This window comes from Papio anubis, chromosome 20 (assembly GCF_008728515.1).
Source record: "Papio anubis isolate 15944 chromosome 20, Panubis1.0, whole genome shotgun sequence".
Taxonomy (NCBI): Eukaryota; Metazoa; Chordata; class Mammalia; order Primates; family Cercopithecidae; genus Papio; species Papio anubis.
This window is the reverse complement of record NC_044995.1, coordinates 22,859,165-22,885,344: the sequence shown is the minus strand read 5'-3', so window position 1 is coordinate 22,885,344 and position 26,180 is coordinate 22,859,165. Positions and strand designations below refer to the sequence as shown.

Here is a 26,180-nt window from a genome sequence, read left to right as displayed (position 1 = left end):
TCTGTATTGATAAGTACAAAAGGAATAAAGACGCAATCCACAGGCAATAACAACACTAAAGAGAAAGAGGAAAAGGAGACATCTAGGGGCAAGCTTTTGCATCCTATTTAAATTAAGTTGACATTAATGCAAACTAGATTTTCAAGTTTAATAGTCAACTGTATCCCCATGATCAATAAGAAAATAGCCAAAACATACAGAAAAGGAAATGAGAAAGAAACCAAGATGTTACAATACAAAAACAAATCAAACACAAAAAAATGTAATGGAGAAAGTGAGGAGCAAAAATGTTATAAGACATAGAAAACTATTTTAAAATGGTAGAGTTTTTCCTTATCAATAATTACTTTAGATGTAAATGGATTAAATTCTCCAATTACAAGGCAAGGATTGGCAGAATGAATGTTTTTTTTTTTTTAATTTTAAGTTCAGGGTTACATGTGCAGGTTTCTTATACAGGTAAACTTGTGTCATGGGGCTTTGTTGTACAGATCATTCTGACGCCTAGGTATTAAGTCTAGTGCCCATTAGTTATTTTTCCTGATTGTCTTCCTCCTCCCACCCTTCACCTTCCAATAGGCCCCAGTGTGTGTTGTTCCCCTCTACGTGTCCATGTGTTCTCATCATTTAGCTCCCACTTTTAAGTGAGAACGTGTGGCATTTGGTTTTCTGTTCCTGCATTAGTTTGCTGAGGATAACAGCCTCCAGCTCCATTCATGTTCTTGCAAAGGACATGATCTCATTCTTTTTTATGGTTGCGTAGTATTCCACGGTGTATACCATACCACATTTTCTTTATCCAGTCTACCATTGACAGGCGTTTATGTTGATTCCATGTGTTTGCTACTGTGAATAGTGCTGCAGCGAACACACACGTGCATGTGTTGTTAGAACAGAACAATCTATATTCCTTTGGGTGTATACTCAGTAATACGATTGCTGGGTCGAATGATATTTCTGTTTTTAGGTCTTTGCGGAATTGCCACGCTGTCTTCCACAACGGTTTAACTAACTTACACTCCCACCACCAGTGTATAAGTGTTCCTTTTTCTCTGCAACCTTGCCAGCATCTGTTATTTTTTGACTTTTTAATAAAAGCCAGGCTGAATGAATTTTTAAAATATGATTCAACTATATGTTCTAAAGAGACACACTTTAGATTCAAAGACACAAATAGGTTGAAAGTAAAAGGATGAGGAACGATATGCTACACAAACAGAAATGAAAATGGAACTAGAATTGCTATACTAACATCAGACAAAATAAGCCCTAAGATACAAAGTTTTACTAAAGACAAAGAAGGACATTTTATAACGATAATTAGGTTAATCCACAAAGATAAAACAATTACAAACATATGCACGTAACAGAGCCCTAAGATGTATGTATCAAAAACTAACAAAATTGGAGAGAGAAACTGACAATAGTTGGAGACATCAATAATCTACTTTCGGTAATGAATAAAACAACTAGACAAAAGATTAAAAAGGAAACAGAAGACCTGAACAAAAACGCGGTGGCTCACACCTGTAATCCCAGCACTTTGGGAGGCTGAGGTGGGTGGATCACGAGGTCAGGAGATCGAGACCATCCTGGCCAATACGGTGAAAACTCGTCTCTACTAAAAACACAAAAATTAGCGGAGCATGGTAGCAGGTGCCTGTAATCCCAGCTACTCGGGAGGCTGAGGCAAGAGAATCACTTGAACCTAGAAGGTGGAGATTGCAGTAAGCCAAGATCGCGCCACTGCACTCCAGCCTAGCGACAGAGAAAGACCCCGTTTCAAAAAAAAAAAAAAAATACACAGACACCCGCCCCCTCCAAATAGACCTAACAGGCACCTCTAAAACACTCAGCCAATAGCAGCAGAATAGCCATTTTCTCAAGTGCACATGGATCATTCTCCAGGATACACTTTATGTTAGGTCACAAAACAAGTTCCAATACATTTCAAAAGACTGAAATCACACTAAGCATGCCCTCTGACCAAAATGGAATGAAATAAGAAATCAGTAACATAAGGAAAATAGAAAAATTGACAAATATGTAGAAATTAAACAGTAGACTACTAAATAACCAATGGATCACATATCAAATCTTAAAGGAATGAAAAAGGGGGAAATTACTACTGACTTTACAGAAACAAAAAAGTTTGTAAGGGAATACTATAAATAACATAGAGTAACAAATTGGAAAACCTATTTGAAACAAATCCCTAAAGACACAAACTACTAAACTGATATAAGAAATAGAAAATCTATGCCGGGCACAGTGGCTCACGCCTGTAATCCCAGCACTTTGGGAGGCCGAGGTGGGAGGATGGCTTGAGGTCAGGAGTTCAAGAGCAGCCTGGCCGACACAGCAAAACACCATCTCTACTAAAAATTTAAAAAATTAGCCAAGCATGGTGCTGTGCGCCTGTAATCCCAGCTACTTGGGAGGCTGAGGCAGGAGAATCACATGGACCCAGGAGGCGGAGGTACAGTGAGCTGAGATCACACCACTGCACTCCAGCCTGGGAGACAGAGCGAGATTCCGTCTCAAAACAAACAATCAAACAAATAAAAAACAACAACAACAACAACAGAAGAGGAGGCAATACTTTTCAACCATTCTACAAGGTCAGTATTACCTTGATGCTAAGTTAGACAAAGACACCTTAAGAAAATAAAACTACACACCCAAATTCCTTGTGGAGAGAGACACACAAATTTTTCAACAAAACACTAGCAAACAGAATCCAGCAACATATAAAAAGGATATATATACATCATGACCGAGTGGGATTTTTTCCCAGGAATGCAAGATTCCTTCAACATACAAAAATAAATCAATGTAACACATCAATCATATTAATAGAACACATAACAAAACCATATGCTTGTATAAATAGATGGAGAAAAACAATCTGATAAAATCCAACACCTTTTCATAATAAACACTCGATGAACTAGGGAGGGAAGGGAACTTCTTCAACTTGATAAAAAGCATCTACAAAAAATCCCCTCAACTAATATCATAACATACCAAATGGTAAAAGACTAAAAGCTTTCCCCTAAGATGAGGAGCAAGGCAAGCATGTCTGCTGTCTCCAAGTCTATTCAACCCCGTACTGCAGGTTCTAGCCAAGGCAAATAGGCAAGAAAAGACATGAAAGGCACCCAGATGACCCTGCAATTCCACTTGTAGGTATATACCCAAGGGAACTGAAAGCATATGTTCACACAAGAAGTTTGACCTCTATGCTCATAGCAGCATTACACAGAACAGCCAAAAGTTGGAAGCAACCCAGATGTCCACCATCTGATGAATGGACAAACGAAATGCGGTGAGTATCCATAGAAAAAATATTTTCAGCCATAAAATAACGTAGTAGTGACAGAATAAGCAAGTAGGGAAATCAGGGAAGATATAGAAGATATAAACAATAAATTAACCAACTTGATGTAATTGACATATACAGGACACTATGGCCCATAGCTGCAGAATACATACTTTTTTTAAGTGTATGTGAAACATTTATCATAATGGTCACATGCTGGAAGTTTCAACATATTTTAAAGGGCTGAGATGCAGAGAACGTTCATTAATCACAGAATTAAATGAGAAATCAAAAAATACCCATGGTTCAAAGATAAAAATGCAATGAAATTAGAAAATAACAATATGAAACATCATAACCTGTGAGAAATTCAGCTAAAGCAGTGCTCACAGGAAAACTCATAGCTCTAAATATACACAGCAGAAAAGAACACTGAAAATCAGTGATCTGAACTTCCATCCTAAGAATGCCCCTTGTAGAAAGCAATGAAATAAAAAGGAAACATATAAGAAAAATCTACAAAGCCAAAAGCTGTTCTTCGATAAGATGAACATCATTGAAAAGGTGACCCCAGGAGACAAAAGGATCAGGTCAGGGCACATCTCTGACACAAGAGAACCATGTGTGACCCAGAGCTCAAGCTGGAGAACAAGGTAGCCTAGCACAAGCTATAGGCCTCAGCAGAGAAGCCTCGGCAAGACTTCAACTCTCTGGATTCCAAGACCTGCTCCTTAGTCAGGTGTGGTGGCTCACACCTGTAATCCCAACAGTTTGTGAGGTCAACGCAGAAAGATCACTTGAGCCCAGGAGTTGAAGACCAGCCTGGGCAACACGGCGAGACTTTGTCTCTACAAAAAATTTAAAAATTATCTGGGTGTGTTGGCCCACACCCGTAGTCCCAGCTATTCAGGAGGCTGAGGCGAGAAGATTGCTTGAGCCCAGGAGGTTGAGGCTATAGTAATTCATGATTGCACCACTGTACTCCAGCAGCCTGGGCAAGAGTGACACCCTGTCTCTTTAAAGAAAGAAAAAACAACCTGTCCCATCTTAGGGAAGGATAGCACACACAAGCACGTGCAGGGTCGTGACCTCCTGTCCTCCTGCAAGCCAGGCACCCTCCAAGGCTCCGCTAATGGTGTTGAAAACATTGATGTAATGCCATGGTTGTGAGGCCAGCAGCCCTTCTCCTAGCTGAGCCAACTGAACAAGGGCAGGGACAGGGGAGAGAAGAGACAAGGGGGTAACAGCAGACTGAGAGGATTCCAGATCTCTGAAGCTTTCAGGATCCTTAACTACATAAACAGGACTATATGATTCAAAGTCTACCTAAATGTTGTGGAATCAAAGCCTTACTTATGAAATATCAAAGAGACTACGGGCAGCCAGTGTGCTTCAGAGTGAAGAACAGGGCAGCAGGTGACATAAATCAAGACTACAAAATAGCCTCTGGCTCCCATTGCACCAAATGCCACTTTGACCTCAGGAAAAGCAGTGGCCAATATACTCAGTAGACAAACACACCACCACCGCTTCATTTTACTCAACGTACGTATGCATATACACGCACACATGTACACAAGCAGCAAAGTGACCCAGCACAGAGTGATTCAGCAGGCAGACACAGATGCACACACACAGACACACAGAGAGAGGCATACACTTGGAAAACAGGCACACATGGACACACACAGCCATGTGCACAACAGGGTAGTGCTCAGACACACATAGATAGACCCCACTGTATATGCACAGACACACACAGACGTAGGCAGGCATGAACAAGAACACATACACACAAACACACACTAAGGCACAAGCTTAGGGGAATGCAGACACACAGATATACACACACATACTCAGACAAATACATACAAAAAGATCTACACCCTGATATACACACATACAGGTACACACAGACACAGATCAATATATATACACAGATACACAGACACGAAAATATACTCAGAGAAACACAATCAGACACACATGGAAGAATCCAAAAGACAAAGTTAACAGGTTGAACCCTGGGTTCATATAGTTCTCGTTTTTGCCTCCATGCTGGTTAGCATTTTCTACAATGAGCATGTATTAATCGTGTAAAAGTATCAATGAAATCCCACTGGGCCTGTGAGGGTAGGAGTGCCCTGGAAGCACAGTGTAATTTCTTGATGAGCTCTAAATGTGGGCTGGGAGATGAAAGGGCCAAAGCCCCTGTCTTTCTCCCTGGAGTATCTCACCCAAAGATGAGGCAGCCCCTCCACTCTGCTCCCTGCCAAAGGGCTGGGTCAGATTTTTACCTCTTGAGGGTCCCTCCCCTCACCGAGAACTCCATGGGTCACAATTAGAAAGCCAATCCTGGCCGGGCACGGTGGCTCACGCCTGTAATCCCAGCATTTTGGGAAGCCGAAGCAGATGGATCGCCTGAGGTCAGGAGTTCGAGACCAGCCTGGCCAACATGGTGAAACCCCGTTTCTACTAAAAATACAAAAATTAGCCACGTGCAGTGGCACATGCCTGTAATCCCAGCTACTCGGGAGGCTGAGGCAGGAGAATTGTTGGAACCTGGGAAGTGAAGGTTGCAATGAGCCAATATCGTGCCACTGCACTCCAGCCTGGGCAACAGAGCAAGACTTTGTCTCAAAAAAAAAAGGAAGCCAATCCTAAATATTAACTTGATATCCAAGTTAACAGTAACCAGAAAACCATGGTCCTCAAACCACAGATTGGTATTTTGCTGTAATCGTCAAGTTTTAATAACGTACCGCTACTTTCTGGGTTTTAAAATTCACATCTTTGAATATTAATATTTCTGCATTAACAACTCCCAAATTCAGAATTTCATCTTTAACTGCTTGCTTAGACAGAATCAATCCGTTACCAATTGTCTTCAAATGTGCAAGGTGATCTAAGTAAATGCCAAAAGGTAAGAAATACACTTAGCCTGTATAAGTGTATTTCTTACACTGATATAAGAAATGTAAAATACCGACCATATTTCTTTCTCAGCCAATGGCAAGAAACGGAGCCCTGTTACTCACTGCCCACGCCCAGGTTACAGCTTCTGTCTGTCTGGGAGGCGACTGCCTTGTGCCAAAAAGGCACCCCCGCTAAGGCATGGAAACCTGATGGACAGGCAACCCTCAGCTCAGGCCACTCGGCCCCTGCCAACAATCCCCCAACGGACCATCTCTCGTTCATGGTCAGTCTCCCGCTCTCAGGAAAACCTGGCCTAAAGTCTACCTCCTTAGATGCTCTCAGCAATCTACCATGTCTGACTTTGCTCCCAGCCTTCAGGAGCCAAGTGTTCCAGGGACCCGTGGTGCTTGCCATCCACAGGAAGAAGTCTCAAGTCTCTTGCTGTAGGGTTCCCCTCCCCACCTCAGCCCCCCACCCCAGCCGCCAAACCAACCCCCCATCATGCCCCTGCCAGGACCTGGCAATGAGCACCTGACCCCATGCCCACACCCACCCCTCCTGCCAGAGCCCACAGCAAGGCCTGCTCTTCCCAAATCTTCCTCGGGACTGCTCCAATCAAGCCACACACGGAGCTGCGGCCTGGGCCAGACCACAAACTCAAAAGGCCCTACAGACCATCCCGGCCTACGCCCTTCACGCTACTGTCATCACGCCGAGCCACACCACTGGGTGAGCCCAGGGCCTCAGGCCATAGGCGGCTCCCCCGGTCTCTCTGGCAGTACGCATTGCTCACCACTCTCAGCCCATCTCTGCCCTGTCCCCTCTGTTCCTTATCCTCTGCTGTCCCCATACCTCGAGACCCCGCACACTCCTACTGCAGGCAGCAGGCGACCTGGCCCTGATCTGGGGAGGCAGAGGGAGGTTTGAGACCAAGGCTGAGCTCAAGTGGGACAGACCCCAGGCCAGACACCCCAAGTAGCCACACCTGGAGGGCTAACCATCCAGCTGGACCAGGGCCCTGAGGGTCTAGGCTGGGAAGACAGTGGGGGCCACTGTCTACCACAAGCTCCTCTTCCCTGCAGGCCAGGGGATAAGGGGAGCTGGGGAGGGGTGTGCCCCTGAGGTCAAACCAAGAGGCCAAACCTGAACTTCTGTTAGAGCAGGAGGTCAATCGAAGCCCAAGGTGCAAAGTGCTGCAGAGACATTTAAAAGGGTCAGAAAGGACAATTCCAGGAACAAGGAGCTTCATTAGAGCAGTGAGAGGCAACTGGGGCGGAAGCAGCTGCGTATTGGAGAGGAGGACGACAGCAAGATTCATCTTGCTTGGGAAACAGGCTATTAATATCCCAGCTAGCAGCTGGAGGTGCACCCGGCAGGCAGGGGAACGCAGTTACTGAGCAGCGGCGGCTCTTGGGGACATAGTCTCTGCCCAGCCCGGCACAGAAGTGCTGACGGCCTGGGTGAGTGGAAGGCAGGGGGATAAGCTGCACCTGGACCCCAGGAATGCAGACAAGACTGTCCATAGGGAAGCAGCTGGGGGCAGCTGGAGGCAGAGGCTGGAGCCCCATGTCAGGGTCCACGGCAAGCAGGGTAGGGGGCACCAGCCAGAGGCTCCTGCCTCAGTGAAGCAGCACTGGTGACAGTGAGGTGGAAGGCCCCGAGGGGAGAGACATGAGTGGATGGCCCCCTGCAGGGAACAAGGAGGGGAAGGAGTAGAACAAGCAGGCCAAAGATGGCCATAAGGGTTCTCACCCACAGCGCATTGCATCAGCCAAGTCAGAGACTCGGCCAGCAGCCTGACGCATGGGTGCGGAAACTGATGCACCAGCACCCAGTGTGGGGGGGCGGGGGGCAGTGTCTCAGCCCAGCCCTCAGCTGAGGGGCTGGGTGAGCACCCCCCAGTCCGCCCCAGTCTGGCCTGGATCAGAGGTTGGAGAGATACCAGCCTGGTGCCCGGGGAGATGATGCAAAAGTAAGGCAGTCCCTGGCTCTCCAGAAAGTGTCCCAGTGGTGACAGGGTGGGGTGGGGAGTTTGCAGAGCACAGCCTCCTCTGGGCTTTTGGCAGGGGCCACAGGGACTGGGGGGCAACAGGGGACAAAGGCTGGGATGAGAGGTCACACCTAGGAATCCTCCTGGGGGGTAGAATGAAGCCTTGGCTTCCTGACACTCACTGACAGTGATGAGGGTTCCCCGGGGCCCCACCAGCCTCCCTCAGGGAACCTCAAGGAGCAGCTGGCAGAGCTCTGCTTCAGGGGTCACATCTGGAGCTCCTGGCTGGGACCACGCCCACCACACAGCTGTCAGATGTGAGCTCCTGGGGGGCTCCGCATTCTCTCCAGAGGAGGAGCAAGCAACGCTCTCACCGCTGAGATGGCCCATGATTCATTGACATCAGGGAAAACTGGGAATCGGTGATCCTGGAGCCCACCTGGCTCACCATGCAGATGGGGAGACTGAGGCACAGAGGAGCAATGGGATTTGCTGGGGTTTGCTTGTGGGCAACTGTCACTGAGCACCAGCTCTGAGCCAGGTTCCAGGTGAGCATGATCTCCTCCAGTGCCCACCACAAGCCCAGGCAGCAGCAGGTTACATGTGGAGGAGCTGAGGGTCCCCTTGCTGCAGAGACTCAAGCAGAGGACCTAGAGAGGTTCCATGGCATGGTCAAGGAAAGGTGTGCAGGACACTGGAGACCCAGCACCAGGTAGTGCTGGGGGGATTCAGGGAGCCCTGGGCCTGGGAAAGGCAGCAGCTGGCGGTGCCTGTACCCTCTCTGAGGGCCTGGGAGGCCTGGGGAGAGAGAGCAGCTCCACCTCCATGGCCAGCATTTCAACAAGCTGGGCTAATTGCTGCCAGGTATGGGAGGCGGGGCCGCGTTGGGGAAACTCCCAGGAGGACACAGAGATCTGCGCAGTGAAAAAGCAAACCTACTACCCACCCCCCGCCCACCCCATCGCTCTTAGCATAGGGGGAGGGGGGAGATGATACATATTTATGAGCTCATAAGCCCTCCTAATCACCCCTACATCACACACACAGATTCCAGCAGCTTGGGCTCATACACAATTGTAAGGCGGTTCCTCCATCACTGCCTTGGTCCACCAGAGAACAACAGAGGACACGGGGGCTGCAGAGGATGAATGGCAGGAGAAGGACTGGGGATCCAGGTGTCAGAGGTGGGGCTGGAAGCTGCCCACTGTCCATGCTCAGCAGTCTCGAGCGCAGGGGCCTTGTCTGCTATAGCATCAGCCGACAATGCAGGCCACAGGCCCCCAGCGCCAGTCACCAGCCAGTCCAGGGAACCACGCAAAGCCATCGTGGAGGGCTCTCCTACCCTCTCCAGGCTCTCCCAGGGGCCGTGGGTGAGGGGTGACAAGCAAGGGAGGGGCTTCTTTCCCTGTGCCCAAGGTCTGTCCTCCTGCCTGGAGAGAAAAGGGGAACCGCTTCCCAAGCAGAGTTTGGAGGCTTAGCCTGGTGCTTGGTTAGTTAAGAGTGAGAAGAGGTTAAGGGGATCCTACCTGGGATTAGGGCAGCAAGGGACATGGAGCTGCTGAGAGCCGGGTTGGAAGGGGTTAATGGCTGGGACTAAGAGAGGTGCCTTGGGCCAGGCGCAGTGTCTCACATCTATAATCCCAGCACTCTGGGAAGCCGAGGTGGGTGGATGACCTGAGGTCACGAGTTCGAGACTAGCCTAGCCGACATGACAAAACCCCATCTCTACTACAAATACAAAAATTAGCGGATGCCTGTAATCCCAGCTACTCAGGAGGCTGAGGCAGGAGAATTGCTTCAACTCGAGAGGTGGAGGTTGCCGTGAGCTAAGATCAGGCCACTGCATTCCAGCCTGGGTGACAGAGCAAAAAAAAAGGGCAGGGTGGGGCAGCTTGATGCACAGACCACAGGGGCTCACAGCAGATCGCTAGAGGGAAAACAGCGCCACCTGTGCCTGCCCCTGCCCCTGCCCAGTGGCAGGGCTGCCTGAGCACTTTCCTTACGGAGCAAACAGAGATGGGGCACCTTTCCTTCAAGAAAAATCAAGGTGATTTTTGGCAAATTATGCTTCTAAACATTTCTTCAAAATGCCCAAACGCCTTAAAGAGAAGTTTACATAGTTCATGTCTTATCTGTAGACCGGGAAAGACGTGCTGGTGAAGGTGGGAGTGGGGGAGGGTGGGGAAAGAGTCCCTGGGGGCCCAGGACTTACTTGCTGATGCCGTCAAAGGAGGCCTCCCTGCAGATGCTGCCGCTGTCCGTGTTGACGCCACGCTGCGGAGAGAGAACACAGACATGTCACACGGTGCTGCACGGTACCCCCACAGCCTGCACCCCTAAGACCTCCAGCCAGGCTCAGGACAGGTATGAACAGGATCCTCTGCACCCCAACCAGCCCATCCCCTCCTGCCTTCCCCTGACACATGAGCCACCCTGCCCCAACACAAGGGCAGCCCTCCTTTGCTACCACTTGCCAAGTGGAGGAAGTGGGGGCCCCCCAAACTCTGCAGCGTTCCAGCTGCACAGCAAGGCCTTCTCCATGGAGGTGAGAGCACCCTGTTGAAACCAGCCAGGCTGCCCAGGCACAGGCAAGGATTCAGGGCCACTCCCACTACAAATCTGCTCTCCTCAGCCTGGTCCATCTTCCCTTTCCTGCACACACTCCGCACTAACTGTATAATATCCAAGAGTCCTGTCAAATCCAGCCCTTGTGGGGAGGCGTGCAGGACCCGACTCTGGCAGGACTGCTATGAAGCAGGTGACATTCCTCTCTTAACTCCAAGGATGGAGTCGGACAGGAGTGGAGACAAAACAAGGGATTTGGGGAAAAATGGGCCCTCTCCAGAGAAGCAAGTCATTTTATTTATTTATTTATTTATTTATTTATTTATTTATTTGAGACAGTGTCTTGCTCTGTCGCCCAGGCTGGAGTGTGGTGGCACCATCTCAGCTCACCTCAGCCTCCACTTCCCAAGTTCAAGTGATTCTCCTGCCTCAGCCTCTCGAGTAGCTGGGATTACAGGTGCGCACCACCACGCCCAGCTAATTTTTATATTTTTAGTAGAGACAGGGTTCTGCCATGTTGGCCAGGCTGGTCTCGAACTCTTGACCTCAAGTAATCCGTCCACCTCGGCCTCCCAAAGTGCTGGGATTACAGGCATGAGCCACTATGCCTGGCCTGGGCGAGGCATTTTAAATCACCATTTCTTTACCCAGAACTTCAGCTTGATGTCTAATCGTACATCTAAATTAAACACATTGGATCACCTATGACAGTAATCATCTCACATAAGCTTCAACAGTAGCCATTGTGATAGCAGCCATCTCACATAAGCTTCAACAGTAGCCATCAACAGTAAACCAAAAAAAGGGCGCCAAGTGCTAACGGAAATAACCAAAAAAAACTATTTCGGTAAAAATCAATTAAGAAAAGAGAAAGGCTGGGCACAGTGGCTCATGCCTGTAATCCCAGCACTTTGGGGAGCTGAGGTGGGCAGATCACCTGAGTTTGGGAGTGTGAGACCAGCCTGATCAACGTGGTGAAACCCTGTCTCTAAAAGCACGAAATTAGCTGGGTGTGGTGGCGCATGTCTGTAATCCCAGCTACTCGGGAGGCTGAGGCAGGAGAATTGCTTGAACCCAGGAGACGGAGGTTGCGGTGAGCCGAGATCACTCCACTGCACTCTATCTAGCCTGGGCAACAAGAGCAAAACTCCATGTCTGACATGCTTGTTCTTCAGTGCCATAGAGAAATAGCACTTGAACATAAACTTAATTTATGTAGTAAGGCCACTTTCACTTCCTGCAGAAAGGGTGCACTTGCCAGCAGTTTTGCCACCAGAGTACACCGAACAAAGGAGACAGGGTCATTTACAACCTGACATGTCCACCCTACTGCTGTGTCCAGTTTCCACTGGCTGGAACGGGACCTTACATTCTGTATTTGTCCTGACTGGCTAGCAACTTAGAACTTTTTAAAAGAGGCAAAGGTAGAGGGGAAGAAAGGAAGGAGGAAGGAACTTGTGGGATGCTGACAAAGGTAAAAACACTTTTAAATAAGGCAGAGGAACAGGCCATGACTTAATGCTTGCTTGGACCAGTATAAGCATGCCAGGGGAAATATTTAGGCTAAATTGTGGGAGCTAAGAACATAAAGTATATTGATTTATTATGGCTAGCAGATATTTAAGAATGTCAGCACGGGTCTTTGAATAAATTTTGCTTTTTACATTCCATCTCAAAAAAAAAAAAAGACAAGAGGGAAGGGTCACTTTGGGAGGAAGAAGGCTTGTGGACGTGCCTCTTATATGAAACTCCCAAGCTCAACGAAGTGTAAGAAAGCACACTTCTCTGAGAAATTTCAGAGAATTCTCTGGGGGCACGCCACAGCCCAAGTGCCCCCAAAACCCTGCCAGCGTACCCAGAGCCCACCTTGCACTCCCCACCCTAGCCCAGGCCCTCGGTCAGTCACTGCGCCCCACACCCCTGCTACCTTGAGGGCAGATGCCAGGGGGTGTGGTTTTCAGATTCTATTAACAGGGGAGACAGAGGATGGGAGTAAACTTTCCTTTTTCCTTTTCAAATTTTTTATTTTTAATTTTCGTGGGTAGGTGTTAGGTGTATACATTTATGGGGTACACGAGATATTCTGATACAGGTATGCAATGTGGAATAATCACATCAGGATACATGGGGTATCCATCTCCTCAAGCATTTATCCTTTCTATTACAATCCAATTATACTCGTCTGGTTATTTTTAAATATACAATAAATTATTATGGACTGTAGTCACCCTGTTGTGCTATCAAATACTAGATCTGATTTGTTCTACTTAGCTATATTTTGGTACCCATTAAACTTTCTACACCCACAAATTCCATGAGCTCAGCCTGATACAAATACATCTTCTAGCCGGGCTTAACCCTAGGAGTGGGTGTGGTGTCTCGTCCACATCCTCATGACAGGACACAGCAGGTCCCGGGGAGACTCAAGGATGGGGTCCCATAAACAGTTGGCTATTCAGACTGAGCAGGTGTTGCTACTTATCACCGATAACCATTCCTCTTGGTTTCTTTTTTTCTTTTTTGAGACAGAGTCCTGTCTGTGGCCCAGACTGGAGTGCAGTTGGCGCGATCATACCTCACTGCAGCCTCAAACTCCTGGGCTCAAGCACGTCTCCCGCCTCAGTCTCCCAAGTAGCTCCGACCACAAGCACATGCCACCAGGCCTGGCTAACTTTTTAATTTGTTGTAGAGACAGGGTCTTGCCATGTTGCCCAGGCTGACCTGGAACTCCTGGCCTCAAGCGATCCTCCCACCTTGGCCTCTCAAGGCATAACAGGCATGAGCCCCCGCACCTGACCCCTCTCAGTTTCTTAATCCTCCCCTATGGTCCCAACCTCTGCAGGGGAGGTGGCCCCCTAAAAACCCTCCCCAGAGCCAAGCACTGCCCCACCCCTGGACACCAGCCACTTACCAAAGTGAGGAGGACAGAGGGCTTCTGTGACGTCAGGACACTGGCAATCTAGAAGGTCAGAAAGAAAAACCCACTTTAGAGGCACCACTAAGCCTAATCAAGATGACATGCCACCATTCCTTCACAATGACAGTGCACATGTATCAAGCAGATTCTTAGAACAGGCGACGCGGGTGCTGCCCTCACCCTGCAGGTGAAGAAACCCAGCTTTCCCTGGCTGACGGACTTCTGAAAGCCACACAGCCATAGAGGGGCAGAGAGGATAAACCTACACCTGGCTCGCTTCCCACCGCACTGCCCTGCTTCCAGGCACCACACAGGTCCCTGGCTCCAAGCAGCCAGCGCCTCCCACCCTCCAAGGCCAGCCCCTCTGCCCGTCTGCAAAGTCCCTGCTCAAAGACCCGTCCCCCGGGAACCCTTTAGGCTCCAGCCCTACCAGCCTCTGGTTCCTAGGGCAGGGGCCTCCCTCCCTGCTTCCCATTCAACCCCTAGACCCAGGGGAGTTGGCCTTCCCCAATCCCATCCTCTGGCCCCCACCCCACAGCCCACTCTCTGTCCCTCCACCATGACCCACTTGGACCTCCTGCCACTGCAGGCCAGTTACTTCCCAGCCAAGCCCTTGAACCTGCGTGCCGGGTCAGCTCATCTCTCCATGCCTCTGCTCCAGCTCTTACCTCTCCCTGAATGCCTTCTCCCCATCTTACTGCCTCATCGATTTGCACTCAGGATGGAAGCCCCAGCCCCCTGGGCAGGTTCGTTCACTCCCTCCTCCACTGCCCCACTGACAGTCACCACTCCCCTCAGCAAAGCGCCACGTGACAACCAGCCTGCCAGGAGCAATTTCTTCCTCTCCCAGCCCGTCCTCCTCAGTCTGCCCTGTATCTTGGCTAGTGCAGACCCTCTTGTTTCTGAGCACCCCCAGGGCAGAGAAAAGTCTCATCTCCACAGCCCTCGCCTCTCTCCACACCCCGATCCTAACTCTTTACACCCGCAACTCAGTGGGAGAGTGAGGAGAACGTGGTGTTGTTTTAACAGCTTGATTGAGTGATCACTGACGTACTCTACGCTGCCTGTATTTAACACAGACATTTTGATAAGTTTTGACATATGTATACATATACCTTTTTTAATACTGAGATGCTTCCCAAGAAAACCTGGAACGTACTGAAAACTATAAAAAGATAAAATGCACGTACAATCCTATCTCCAGAGACGATTTAGCTTTGCACATAAAAACAGAGATTTGTAATGACATTTGGATCATATGAAATTACATGCTTCACTTATTTCCTGTCATTATATATTCTTCAAACATGCAATTTTTAGCAGTCACTACCGCTGGGGACAGTAAATGTCCAGTAAGTCACTGATGATGGCCTGTGCCACTCATCTTACACACAGCATCTCATTTAACCACATGGGGAGACAGCGCGGCAAACAAGCAGGTTCTGCAAATGAGAATGGCTTACAGGTTAGAGAACTTGCCTGAGTTAGGTGAAAAAATAATAGCACAGCCCAGATTTGAACCTATGGCTGTAGAATACTCTTTTAGTGGACGCTACTCATTCCTCTATGGGACACTTAAATTACATCTAATACACTTTGGGAGGATGGGACAGGTCAGGAGATCAAGACCATCCTGGCTAACACAATGAAACCCCATCTCTACTAAAAATACAAAAAAATTAGCTGGGCGTGGTGGCGGGTGCCTATAGTCCCAGCTACTCAGGAGGCTGAGGCAGGAGAATGGTGTGAACCCGGGAGGCGGAGCTTGCAGTGAGCCAAGATCACGCCACTGCACTCCAGCCTGGGCAACAGAGCAAGACTCTGTCTCAAAAAAAAAAAAAATTACATCTAATAATTAGCTATTATAAATAATGCTGTGATGAACATCCTTGCATATAAGAATTTCCTTAAAATTAAATGCCAGTCGGCCACGGTGGATCATGCATGTAATCCCAGCACTTTGGGAGGCAGTGGTGGATCCGCGGGTCAGGGTTCAAGATCAGCCTGGCCAATATGGTGAAACCCCATCTCTACCAAAAATACAAAAATTAGCTGGGCATCACATGCCTGTAGTTGCAGCTACTCAGGAGGCTGAGGCAGAAGAATCGCTTGAATCCAGGAGGCAAGGCTGCAGTGAGCCGAGATCACACCACTGCACTCCAGCCTGCTGGGCAACAGAGTGAGACTCTGTTTCCAAAAAAAAAAAAAAAATTAAATGCCTTTAAAACTGTTGGGTGAAAAGCCACAGACTTTGTCAAGGTTCGCCATGCTCCCGGCCCAATGATCCTCCAGACATGTATCAACAATCTCCCCGGATCCTCTCTCATGTTACTGAGTGACTGCTTGGAGAATGGCTGTGTCCTTTGGCCTCAGTGTTGCAAAAAAACAGAAGGCTCAGCCGGGTGTGGTGGCTCATGCCTGTAATCCTAGCACTTTGGGAAGGCTGAGGCAGGTGGATCACCTGAGGTCAGGAGTTCGAGACCAGCCTGGCCTACATGTTGAAACCCTGTCTCTATTAAAAATACAAAAAAATTAGCCAGGCTTGGTGATTGTAATCCCAACTAGTCAGGAGGCTGAGGCAGAAGAATTGCTTGAACCCGGGAGGCAGAGGTTTCAGTGAGTCGTGATAGCGCCACCACACCCCAGCCTGGGGGGCAAGAACAAAACTCAGCATCAAAAAAAAAAAAAAAAAAAAAAAAACCAAAAGGCTCAGCTGTGTCCCTCCACACCCTCAGCTCCTCCAAAGGAAGGGGAGGCTTATTAAATGGAACAGGGCTGCATGTGCTGGCCCTGGGTGTATTGTTACGTTGATGTGAAGGGTCTGCATTCATCGGCACAGAAGGAGTCTGTCAATTACAGCAGCAGAAGCAGAGAGCCAGGAGGCACTTGGGGATTGTATCTGCTATTGTCTTGGGAGGGAGGAGCACGGGCTGATGGTTTTTCTCGGGGCGACGACTCTTATGGACGTGCTGGTTAGGAATAATGGAGGAGGGGAGGGCAGCCGTCTCCTTGCAGCACCGTGCTCAGACAATCCAGGCCTGACTCTGAGAGCAGGCTGTGCATCTCCTAGTCCTGGCAGGGCAACATCTTTTATTGATCACAACTGCTTGAGTGGGTCCTGGTTACTTCTGTGGCTGCAAAACCTCTCCCGGCCTGGCAGCTCCACCCGCCCTTCCCCACGGAGACCCATTAGTGCTATGCTCTCATCAGCACACCCTGACTCCGTGCCTCAAATATTAAGGGAACACAATGCGCTGTGTGTTGCTGGCTCCCGATGTATCCCCTCCGATGTATCCCCGGCACACACGACAGCATGGCTCTGTCAACTCAAGGCCTCATTTCCACGGAACGGTGGCCACTGGGGACCTCTCACACCCTGCGCTGTTAAACGGCCCTGCCTTGCTTCATGCCACAGCCAGCATCGATTTCTCGGGCAGCCCCCGGTCTCTCTGGCAGATGGAGCTGGATGGTCACAGGCAGAATTCATCGGAACCCTGTGGGTGTACATCCTCCCCCGGGGACAATCAGAGGCTTCCCACGGACACTTCCTGCGCTTTCCTAACCAGGGCTCAGACCAGGCCCGAGGGCCGCTTTTTGCAGGGTGATGAGCTGGAGAAAAAAGCTGGATATGCCTTTGCCAGCGTTGGGAAAGCCTGCAAGGCTCCAGAGAGCTGGCTCTGCCCTGCAAGCACTGAAGCTTTTTGAAAATAAACCTTCTTTCACGGCATTCTCCTCCAACAGTACTGCATACTGGTGGCCTGCACTGCTTCTAAAATTTCAAATTGGTTTCTCAAATGTAAACATCAGGAAACATCACCAACAGTCTGGATGTGTGGCTGCTCCTTAACAATCAGGTTCCAGGAGCCCTGAGCTGGTGGTCCCACAGCGTGGCGGCCCCTGTTGACCCCATTGCTCCCGATGCCTGTCCCTGTGCTGCCGCGGTTGTCCTCTTACTGTGCTGCCTGCAGCCAACTTGGTGACCCTGGGACCTTCTCACATCCGCCTGGCACCATAAAGGAAAGCTAGTGCATGGAACGCGCGCTCCACCTGCCAGCTCTCAGCCGGTGATCCCGCCAGCCTTTGCACAGGGCCTTCACGGCAGAGCCTCGGGGCCCCACTCAGGGTTCTGCTGAGTGCCTCCTTCCCAGGGGAACTGCCTTCTCAATAAACTCAGGATCCTCTGTGGGGAGGAGGGAACCTCGGAGCCAGCTGTGCCCCATCAGACACCTGCATGTCATACACGCTATCACGTGACCGGCCATGGTTCAGAGGAGACAAGCGTTGGCTGTGATTTGTCACTGACAGCTGAGGCCACCCCGAGTGAGATGAGGCTGAGCACTGCAGAACCAGCCTGGGAACCCCTCCCCTAAATAAAGGGCTTCCTGTCATCTCCCACGATGCAACAGGCCCCAGGTACCTCGAGCAACCTGCGATACCTCCCAGCTCAGCGGGCTCAGTCCAGCAGGTCACACTTTTTGGCAGGATCCCTTCTGAGCCACAGAAAATCAAAGGCACAGGCAGTCCATGCAGCCTCCGCAGGAGTGTCCTACAGCAGCCCTCCTTTCTGAGGGGCAAGCGAGGTCTGGCGGGGAGGCCCCTGGGGTCACATCCCAGCACCACTGCCCTCCAGCTGTGGGGGCGTGAACCAGGCCTTTCTCTCTGAGCCTCAGCCTCATCTATGAACGGGGTGGGGGCTTTGACCCCGCACAGTCCCCACCCCGCTGTGTCCCCCCCACAGTGGGAGGGACAAGGAGCTCCAAGAGAGCTGCCAGTGTTACTGGAGCCCATGGGGGCCACCCTGGCATGAAGTGCTTGCTCTGCTGTCAACATGAGCCTTGTTCCCAGTAAAAACAGCGGCAGTAACGGTAACATCAACACCAATCTGCAACGGCAGTGGTGGTGACGGGGTGCCGTGGGGTGCCCCTGAACCCTAAAGAGATTCCAGCCTTTGAACTCCACTGAAACCTCAAGATTCTGCTTTGTACACGAAGATGAAAAGTGAGCCAGTCTCCGAGCTGCCATTCTGTGCTATCATTGACAACTTCCCTGCCCTCTCAAGGCGGCCTCTCTCTTACTTCGCTTAGAGACCAGTTCTCCTTCCTCACCCCCAGAAATCACAGTATACATGGAGCTGAATTTCCCCCCAGTTATAAAGATAAAAATGTCAGACAGTGGCTGGGGAGGCTGTGGCCCAGAGGCGGCTCAGACTCAGCAGCCGAGTCCAAGTCGGAGGCAGGTGCCCGCCCCACCAGGGTCCTTGAGACACAGCCCACCCCAGGCTGTCCCTCCAGGTTTCACATCGAGGAGAGCTGAAGGGTCAAGGTTTCAAAGGGCAACAGTGTTAAGAAGCAGTTTCTGGGGCAAGGAACACATCTGCCACGGAGAGGGTCAGAAGCAAAATGGGAATGAATGAGTAGGTGCCTCCCGCTCCAGTTCCGAGACATACAAGGTAAGAAGCAGATGGTCTTGCTGGGGGCATGCAAATAAACATTCAGTCTATTTTAGATCCTGTACTCAAAGGAATCGATACACTAGGTCACATGTGTATTGACAGAATCTTCAGATGTTAAGAGTCAACCCCAAAAGCTTGGGATTGAAATAACATAAAGATCCATCAAAAGCCTCCTCTCTCCACAGTCCAACCAGGCAGAAGATGCTGTAGAGACAGGCCCCCGTGGCGCTGCAGAGGTGGGCAGTGCCCCTTCACAGAGGCTCTCCTGGGGACCTCTGCCCAGGCACCACCACCCTGCGGTGACTGTTCACTCATGTGGTCACCTCCTGCACCGGACTGTGTCCTGGGCTGTTGAGGTGAGCCCTGCGTCTCAGCCACCTCTGATGCCCTACATGTCCCTGGGACTGGGCAGGGAGAGAGTGCAAGAGGAACGTCTGGGGGAAAAGAACTGGGCGTTCAAGACAAATACAAGACAGTCAAGGGCAGAGTGCACATCAGAACACAGTCAGCCTCCATGGTGTCCACAACTTGTCCTGAGGGCTCAGGGAAGGGGCACCAGTGTGGACCAGAGTCTACAGCAGATACAGGGACTGGTGCAAGGCCTCAAAAGATGGATAGCAGAAAGACAGAGAAAAGGAAAACATAGTCCAGGATAGCAGAACTAGGCGCAGGGCTGGGCACATGGTAGTGGCCTGCCTGGAGTCAAAGAGAGTTGGCCACCTCCGAGCTGGCTGCGCCGGGCCGGGCTGGGCCCAAGCTGGGCAGAGACAAACTGGCCTCTCACAGCACTGTGTGCGGCCATGATCCCTGGGAACCTGCCTCTCAACCAGGCTGTGTCCTGCCCAGAGGAAGGGGGAAGCTGCTTGGCCGCCAGAGCTCCCCCGGCCACTTCCACACTGCAGCCCCGGCTCTTAGCATGGGCCACATGCGATCTCTGTCTGTGGAAATGTGGCTATGGGAGGGCCCCATCCAAAGCCGATGCTGCCGGGTCCAGGTTGAACTCCCAGTGGCAGGCACTGACTGCTGGGTGCTTCGCATTCCACACTGCACTGACCTGCACAGGATGTCGGGTTGTGAGAGCGCCCAGGACCAGAGCACAGAGGCCTCCTGTGTGCCAGACAGTGGTTTAGTGTCAGGGCCTTTGGTCACGTAGACCACAGGGGCTCCCAGCTGTGCTCTCGCCTCTGTCCCAGCCCTGCCCCACTGGCAGGAAGGAGAGCTGGAGTCGAGGAGTCAGGGCAGCCCCTTTCACCTGCCTGGACTTGGTTGGCACAGATTCAAAACCACAAGAGGACAGTCACACGCCTACCCGGGCCACATGACACCAGATGGACAACCCCACTGAGAAGTGAATTGAAGTCAAGGGACCTCCAACGCCACTCTACAAGCCTTTCACAGCCTCGGGCTTTTCTGATAGCGGCATCAGCAGGACTCGAGATGCACAAAGGCCTCGGCCTAGCCTCACGGTGACTTAGATCGTGTGCCACCGCTGCAGGCAGGCCCGCCCCTCAGAGACACCTCATGTATCTCAGCAGCCACAACCCAGGTCACCAGACACTTCCACCCACAGAGTCAGAGGCCTTCCCAGGCAAAGCAATGGCTCCGCAGAGAAGCCTGACGCATGGATTGCTGCCTACCCCTTCCAGATGGCAGCACCCCCAGCGTGGCAGCCGGTGGCCAGGCGGTAGTGTCCCTGACATCCAGCAAGGTTGTGGCAGTGGAAGGAGAGGAACTCCAGGAGTGGAAGGCGTGCTAGAAGCCCTGGGCTGCTCAGAGGAGGAGCCAGCTACCCACCTCATCTGCGTACTGGACGTCATCCACGGCATACTTCTCCTTGAAGTGCTCCTTGGAATGGATCCTCAAAGAAAAGCACAAGGAATGCCAGGATCAGGGCTTGGTAATGGCTCAGCATGGTCACCTTCCTGCCTGCCAAGCCCAGGCCATGGAGCCCCAGGCCCATCCCCATCACGGCCAGCACCCAGCACCCGGCACCGAACAGGTCTGCCTAACACACGCTTGGAGGGCAAAGGACATTGGGCCACGGAGTAACGGATGAACCACAGCTGCTTTCCTCAGCAACCCCTGCTCCTCTGTGACCCTAGCCACCTGCAGCCAGCCGCTGCAGACAAAAAGCCCTATCATCCCCCTCCACTGCCAGAGACAGTCCACCAGGGTAGCCAGCCAGTGCACCCCACCCTCTGTGGCATAGAACAATCTGTCTGCCAGGTCTTCATGGAGCATCTTTAAAGGAAAGTTTATTTTAAGGTCGGGCATAGCAGCTCACACCTGTAATCCCAGCACTTTGGGAGGCTGAGGCAGGTAGATCACAAGGTCAGGAGATCAAGACCATCCTGGCTAACACGACGGAACCCCGTCTCTACTAAACATACAAAAAATTAGGGCATGGCGGCGGGCGCCTGTAGTCCCAGCTACTCAGGAGACTGAGGCAGGAGAATCGCTTGAACCCGGGAGGTGGAGGTTGCAGGGAGTCAAGATCGCGCCACTGCACTCCAGCCTGAGTGACAGAGCAAGACTCCATCTCAAATAACAATAATAACAATGTTTATTTTATTTTCTAGAGACAGCATCTTGTTATGTCACCCAGGCTGGAGTGCAGTGGCACAATCACAGCTCACTGCAGCCTCAAACTCCTGGGCTCAAGCAATCTTCCTGCCTCAGCCTCCCGAAGTGCTGGGATTATATGCATTAGGCACTATGCCCAGTCACAAATTAACATTTTTAGAAAGTCAATTATCAGTATTGCTCAATGGGATGAGAAAAACTCAAGCTTACTCATTACCCCTGAAAAATCTGCCAGTGAGAAGACACAGAATGGACGAAGTTGGGCAGCCCTCGTCCACCTCCTGACGGGCCCTTTGGTCACAGCTGTGCTAGGCAGACCTCCAGTCTGGGTCCAGCAAGCCGCCACCCCCAGGCTCTTGGTCAGCAGATAAGTCAATGTCGTTGTTGGTGACGGAGCTTACGTAAGGGGAAAGGAACACAAACCACACAGGGGAGACACTGAGAGCCAAGTCCAATGACACACGCGCACTCGGTCCTACACCATCCCACACCTGGGCCCCACCTCATCACAGGGGCTCTATCCCCAGCCGTGCCCCAGCCCCCCAGCTGTCTGTGACCTCACAGCATTACAGTCACGAGGCGCCGGGTCCCAAATAGGCCTCTGACAAAAAACAGCAGATGGTTTCCGGATGGTACCTCCTGGGCTGTCAAGGGGTAGTGGTGAGACAGGAGAACAGGGTCGGGAGGCAAGGAACCTAGGGCTCTTTCATGCAGACTTCCTGGAACTACATTGAAAGGAAAATCCTAACTTGCCACACCTAAGTAACAAAGGACCAGAGGCTGCTCTCTTTGCAAATCCCCCTTTTTCTTGAGCCAGATGGGAAATTGAAAGTACCTCTGATAATAAGTGGAGCCTTGGTTTGCACAGAAATGCAACTTTCCAACTTCACTTTAGAAGTTACAGAGGTTTTAGAAGTGAAGTTACAAAGGTTGCTTTCTGCAACCAATCAGACTGATTGCAGGCCACCACTTCATTTACACAAGGTGAGCACCAAGTGGCCAATGGGAAACCTCCTGGGGGTATTTGGACCGGAGAAGGTTCTGTCACTAGGCCCTTGAACCTCTGCTCAGCAGCTCCCACAATATGGAGTGTACTTTCATTCTTTTGTTGCTTCATTCTTTCCTTTCTTTGTGGGTTATGTCCAATTCTTTGTTCAAAATGGCAACAACCTGGACAACTTGCAGTCAAGACCTTCTACTGATAACGGGGAGAGAGGGGCTGCGGAGGACAATGTGCCTGGGGAACCCCACAGAACACGGTGGAGGGAAGGAACCTTGGGACTCGCAGGTGACGACCTTCATGAGTGAGCTCCTGGTGTCCTAAGTGCCATTCTCAGCCTTTGTGACACTAAGGACCAGCATCACTCCCAGGAAACAGAATCCGCTCCTCTCTCTGAGTCCTCCACCACTTCCCTCCCCACCCAAACCAGGAAGTACAGGCCACAGGGCCCAGGGACAGCTGCAGCGAGCAACAACAAGGAACACCGAGGGCCCAGGAGATCTCACCGTGATCAATCAGCTGCTCAGTGCAGCCCACAATGCCCTTTGCTTTCTCTCCCTTTTGGCTTCTCTGAAATGATCACCGGTTATCAAGCTCCTGCTGTTAATTAAATTTGCACGATTCAGTCACATTCACTTGTGCATTTGAGACACGACTCAAAAGTTAAATGGTCAGGGTCTGACACCTCCATTAGCACGGCCTCGAGCAGTTACGGGGCAGGAATTGATGACGAGCGCCTAGCCTGGACTCCAGAGGCCCCAGACGCAAGGCTTATTGTGCAGCTGGCTCAAGGGAAGCCTGCAGACCCTTTGCTACTGAGCAACCACACTCTCGGCACCGAGGTGACCCCACAACCCGGCACAAAAGCACGTGTCAGAAATACAAAAGGGAGGGCCATCAGCCCTGGACTTTCTGGCTCCATAACAGACACCCTGCGTCCTCAGTTGTTCCCAGCTCTGCCTCTAGCCCCCCTCCCTTCATTGCCTCCAACTGCGACAGGAGTGGAAAGCAACCTCACGGCAGACTGGGGAAGTACAAAGGACATGATTTTGAGGCCAGCGCCCTACAGAGGAGCATCTCAGCCATCAGTGTGGCACCTAACCTTGTCACCTCCACTCCCGTTAGGGGCCTGAAACCTCCCAACTCACCCCAACTGTGCAGAGGGAAGCCACCAGGAAATGCGTTCTGGCCCCTCCTGCCAAAAAGCGCCTCCCGAGCCGGAGGCCTGATTCTCAACAGAGGAGCCATTCGACAGATAAAACCTGAAAAGCTGCAAACAGCTTTTCTGGCAACTGTGCATTTCATTCTCTCTTAAAGGGCAGAGATAATTAAGTTTGGATAGTACTTATTTTTCATGTTTGGGGGCTAATTATAGTAAAAACCATTTAAACGTCACCCTAAGGGATATGCGTGCCAGACTTCCACGTCAAACCAGTCACCGAAGGCTTGGCAGCCATGATTTGGTGGGGCCGATGAGAAAAGAGGTGTGGCCATACAAGCCCTGCAAAGCTGGCTGGAGAGGCCCCTGGGGGGCTCTGGACTCCCGCAGACCAGGCTGGCCAGGGCAGGAGGAAGGGTCTACACACTGTCCCGTGGGGATTCTGCGGTCCAGCAATGGTACTTCACGTCAGGCCCCATCGCATGGGAAGTCTGGATAGAAACAACCAGACTGGAGGCCGGGCACCATGGCTCACACCTGTAATCCCAGCACTTTGGAAGGCCGAGGTGGGCGGATCACCTGAGGTCAGGAGTTCAGGACCAGCCTGGCCAACATGGTGAAACCCCATCTCTACTAAAAATACAAAAAAATTAGCCGGGTGTGATGGCTGTAATCCCAGCTACTCAGGAGGCTAAGGCAGAAGAATCGCTTTAACTCGGGAGGTGGAGGTTGCAATGAGCTGAGATTGCGCCATTGCACTTCAACCTGGGTGATGAGATCAAAAGTTCGTCTCAAAACAAAAAAAAAAGAAAGAAAAAAAGAAATAACCAGACTGGAGAGGATGGGTCAGCAGAGAAGCTGCTGTCACCCCACACACACTCCCCTCAAGTGCCAAGGAGAGCTTTGGGAGGAGAGAGGAGAAGTCCTCCTACCCAAAGGGGCTCTCGTCCTCCACAGGGGTCAACATCCAGGGACCCCAGCTGGGCCCTGGCATGAATGAGAGAGGCCTTTCCCAGTCCCCGGAGTCAGAGCCCGTGGCTGCACACTCTGCAGTGACCGCCAGCACCTGTGGGGGCCACGGGTGGGAAGGAGACGTTAAATTAACACCACACAGAGCAGACACAAGGAGTCCTCTAGAAAATGAAATTTCAAAGAGCAGGTCTTGCCGGCTGGCTGACCACCTGCATGCGGTTAATGAATAAGTAATAGGGCCAAATTACAGCCGTCACCATCCATTTCCCGCAGCCCAGCCTGCCTTCAGCTACAAACAATGCTGCCCGGCCGACTCTCTGCTCACCACAGAAGGCAGCGGCACTTGCTCCGTGGTGAAAGCCGGCAGCCATCCAAGGATGTCATCAGCTGGTCAGCGACAAAAGCAGACCTCGCCACAGTGACGCAGGTGCCTACGCCCAAAGACCACTCCCCGAGCAAGGCTTCCTCGCAGGGGCCGCAGAGGGGACAGCGCGGCCCGGCAGGCTGGAGACCAGGTCCAGTGACCAGGCCTGCCCAGGGTCAGCGCCTCAAACTGCCCGGACAGCAGCTGAAGGAGCTCTTCAGCCCCTTCTCAGAGGCCTGCACGGCAAAGAGGGCCCCCCCCACACCCTGCCGATCACGGGGAGCGTGGGAGGGAGGCACCAGAGAGGCTGGGGAAGCCTCAATCCGCTGGACACTTGGTGGGGCAGAGCTGGAAAAACACACAACACACAACACACCCTCATCACAAACACCCTACACACCACACACACCCACACACAACACAGCACACTCACACCCACCACACCATCACAAACACCCTACACACTACACACACACACACCCTCATCACAAACACTTTACACACCACACGCACTCATACCCACCACAGCACACTCACACCCACCACACCCCCATCACAAACACCCCACACGCTACTCACACACCCCCATCACAAATACCCTACACACTACACACACACCCCCATCACAAACACCCTACACTACACACACACACCCTCATCACAAACACCCTACACACCACACGCACCCACACACAACACAGCACACTCACACCCACCACACCACAAACACCCACACGCTATTCACACACCCACACACACCCCCATCACAAACACCCCACACACACTAAGCAGCCACACACCCCCATCACAAAAAACCTCTACACACCACACACGCACCCACACACAACACACACCTGGCCACACCCACCACACCATCACAAACAACTTGCCACACCTCACACACACACCCTCTATCACAAACACCCTGCACACCACACAC

At 51.2% G+C, this 26,180-nt stretch overlaps 1 protein-coding gene across 2 annotated transcripts in view; it reads right to left on the bottom strand.

Annotated features, from left to right (window-relative positions):
* PEPD (peptidase D) overlaps positions 1–26,180 on the bottom strand; it is a 139,678-nt gene that overhangs the window by 97,126 nt on the left and 16,372 nt on the right. For both annotated transcript variants that reach the window (XM_009194106.3, XM_009194105.4), the window contains exons 4-6: positions 20,957–21,020; positions 13,705–13,752; positions 10,441–10,502 (exon numbers count right to left, since the gene is read on the bottom strand). In XM_009194106.3, coding sequence (XP_009192370.3) covers positions 10,441–10,502; positions 13,705–13,752; positions 20,957–21,020 — 174 coding nt within the window. The remainder of the gene's footprint in view (positions 1–10,440; positions 10,503–13,704; positions 13,753–20,956; positions 21,021–26,180) is intronic.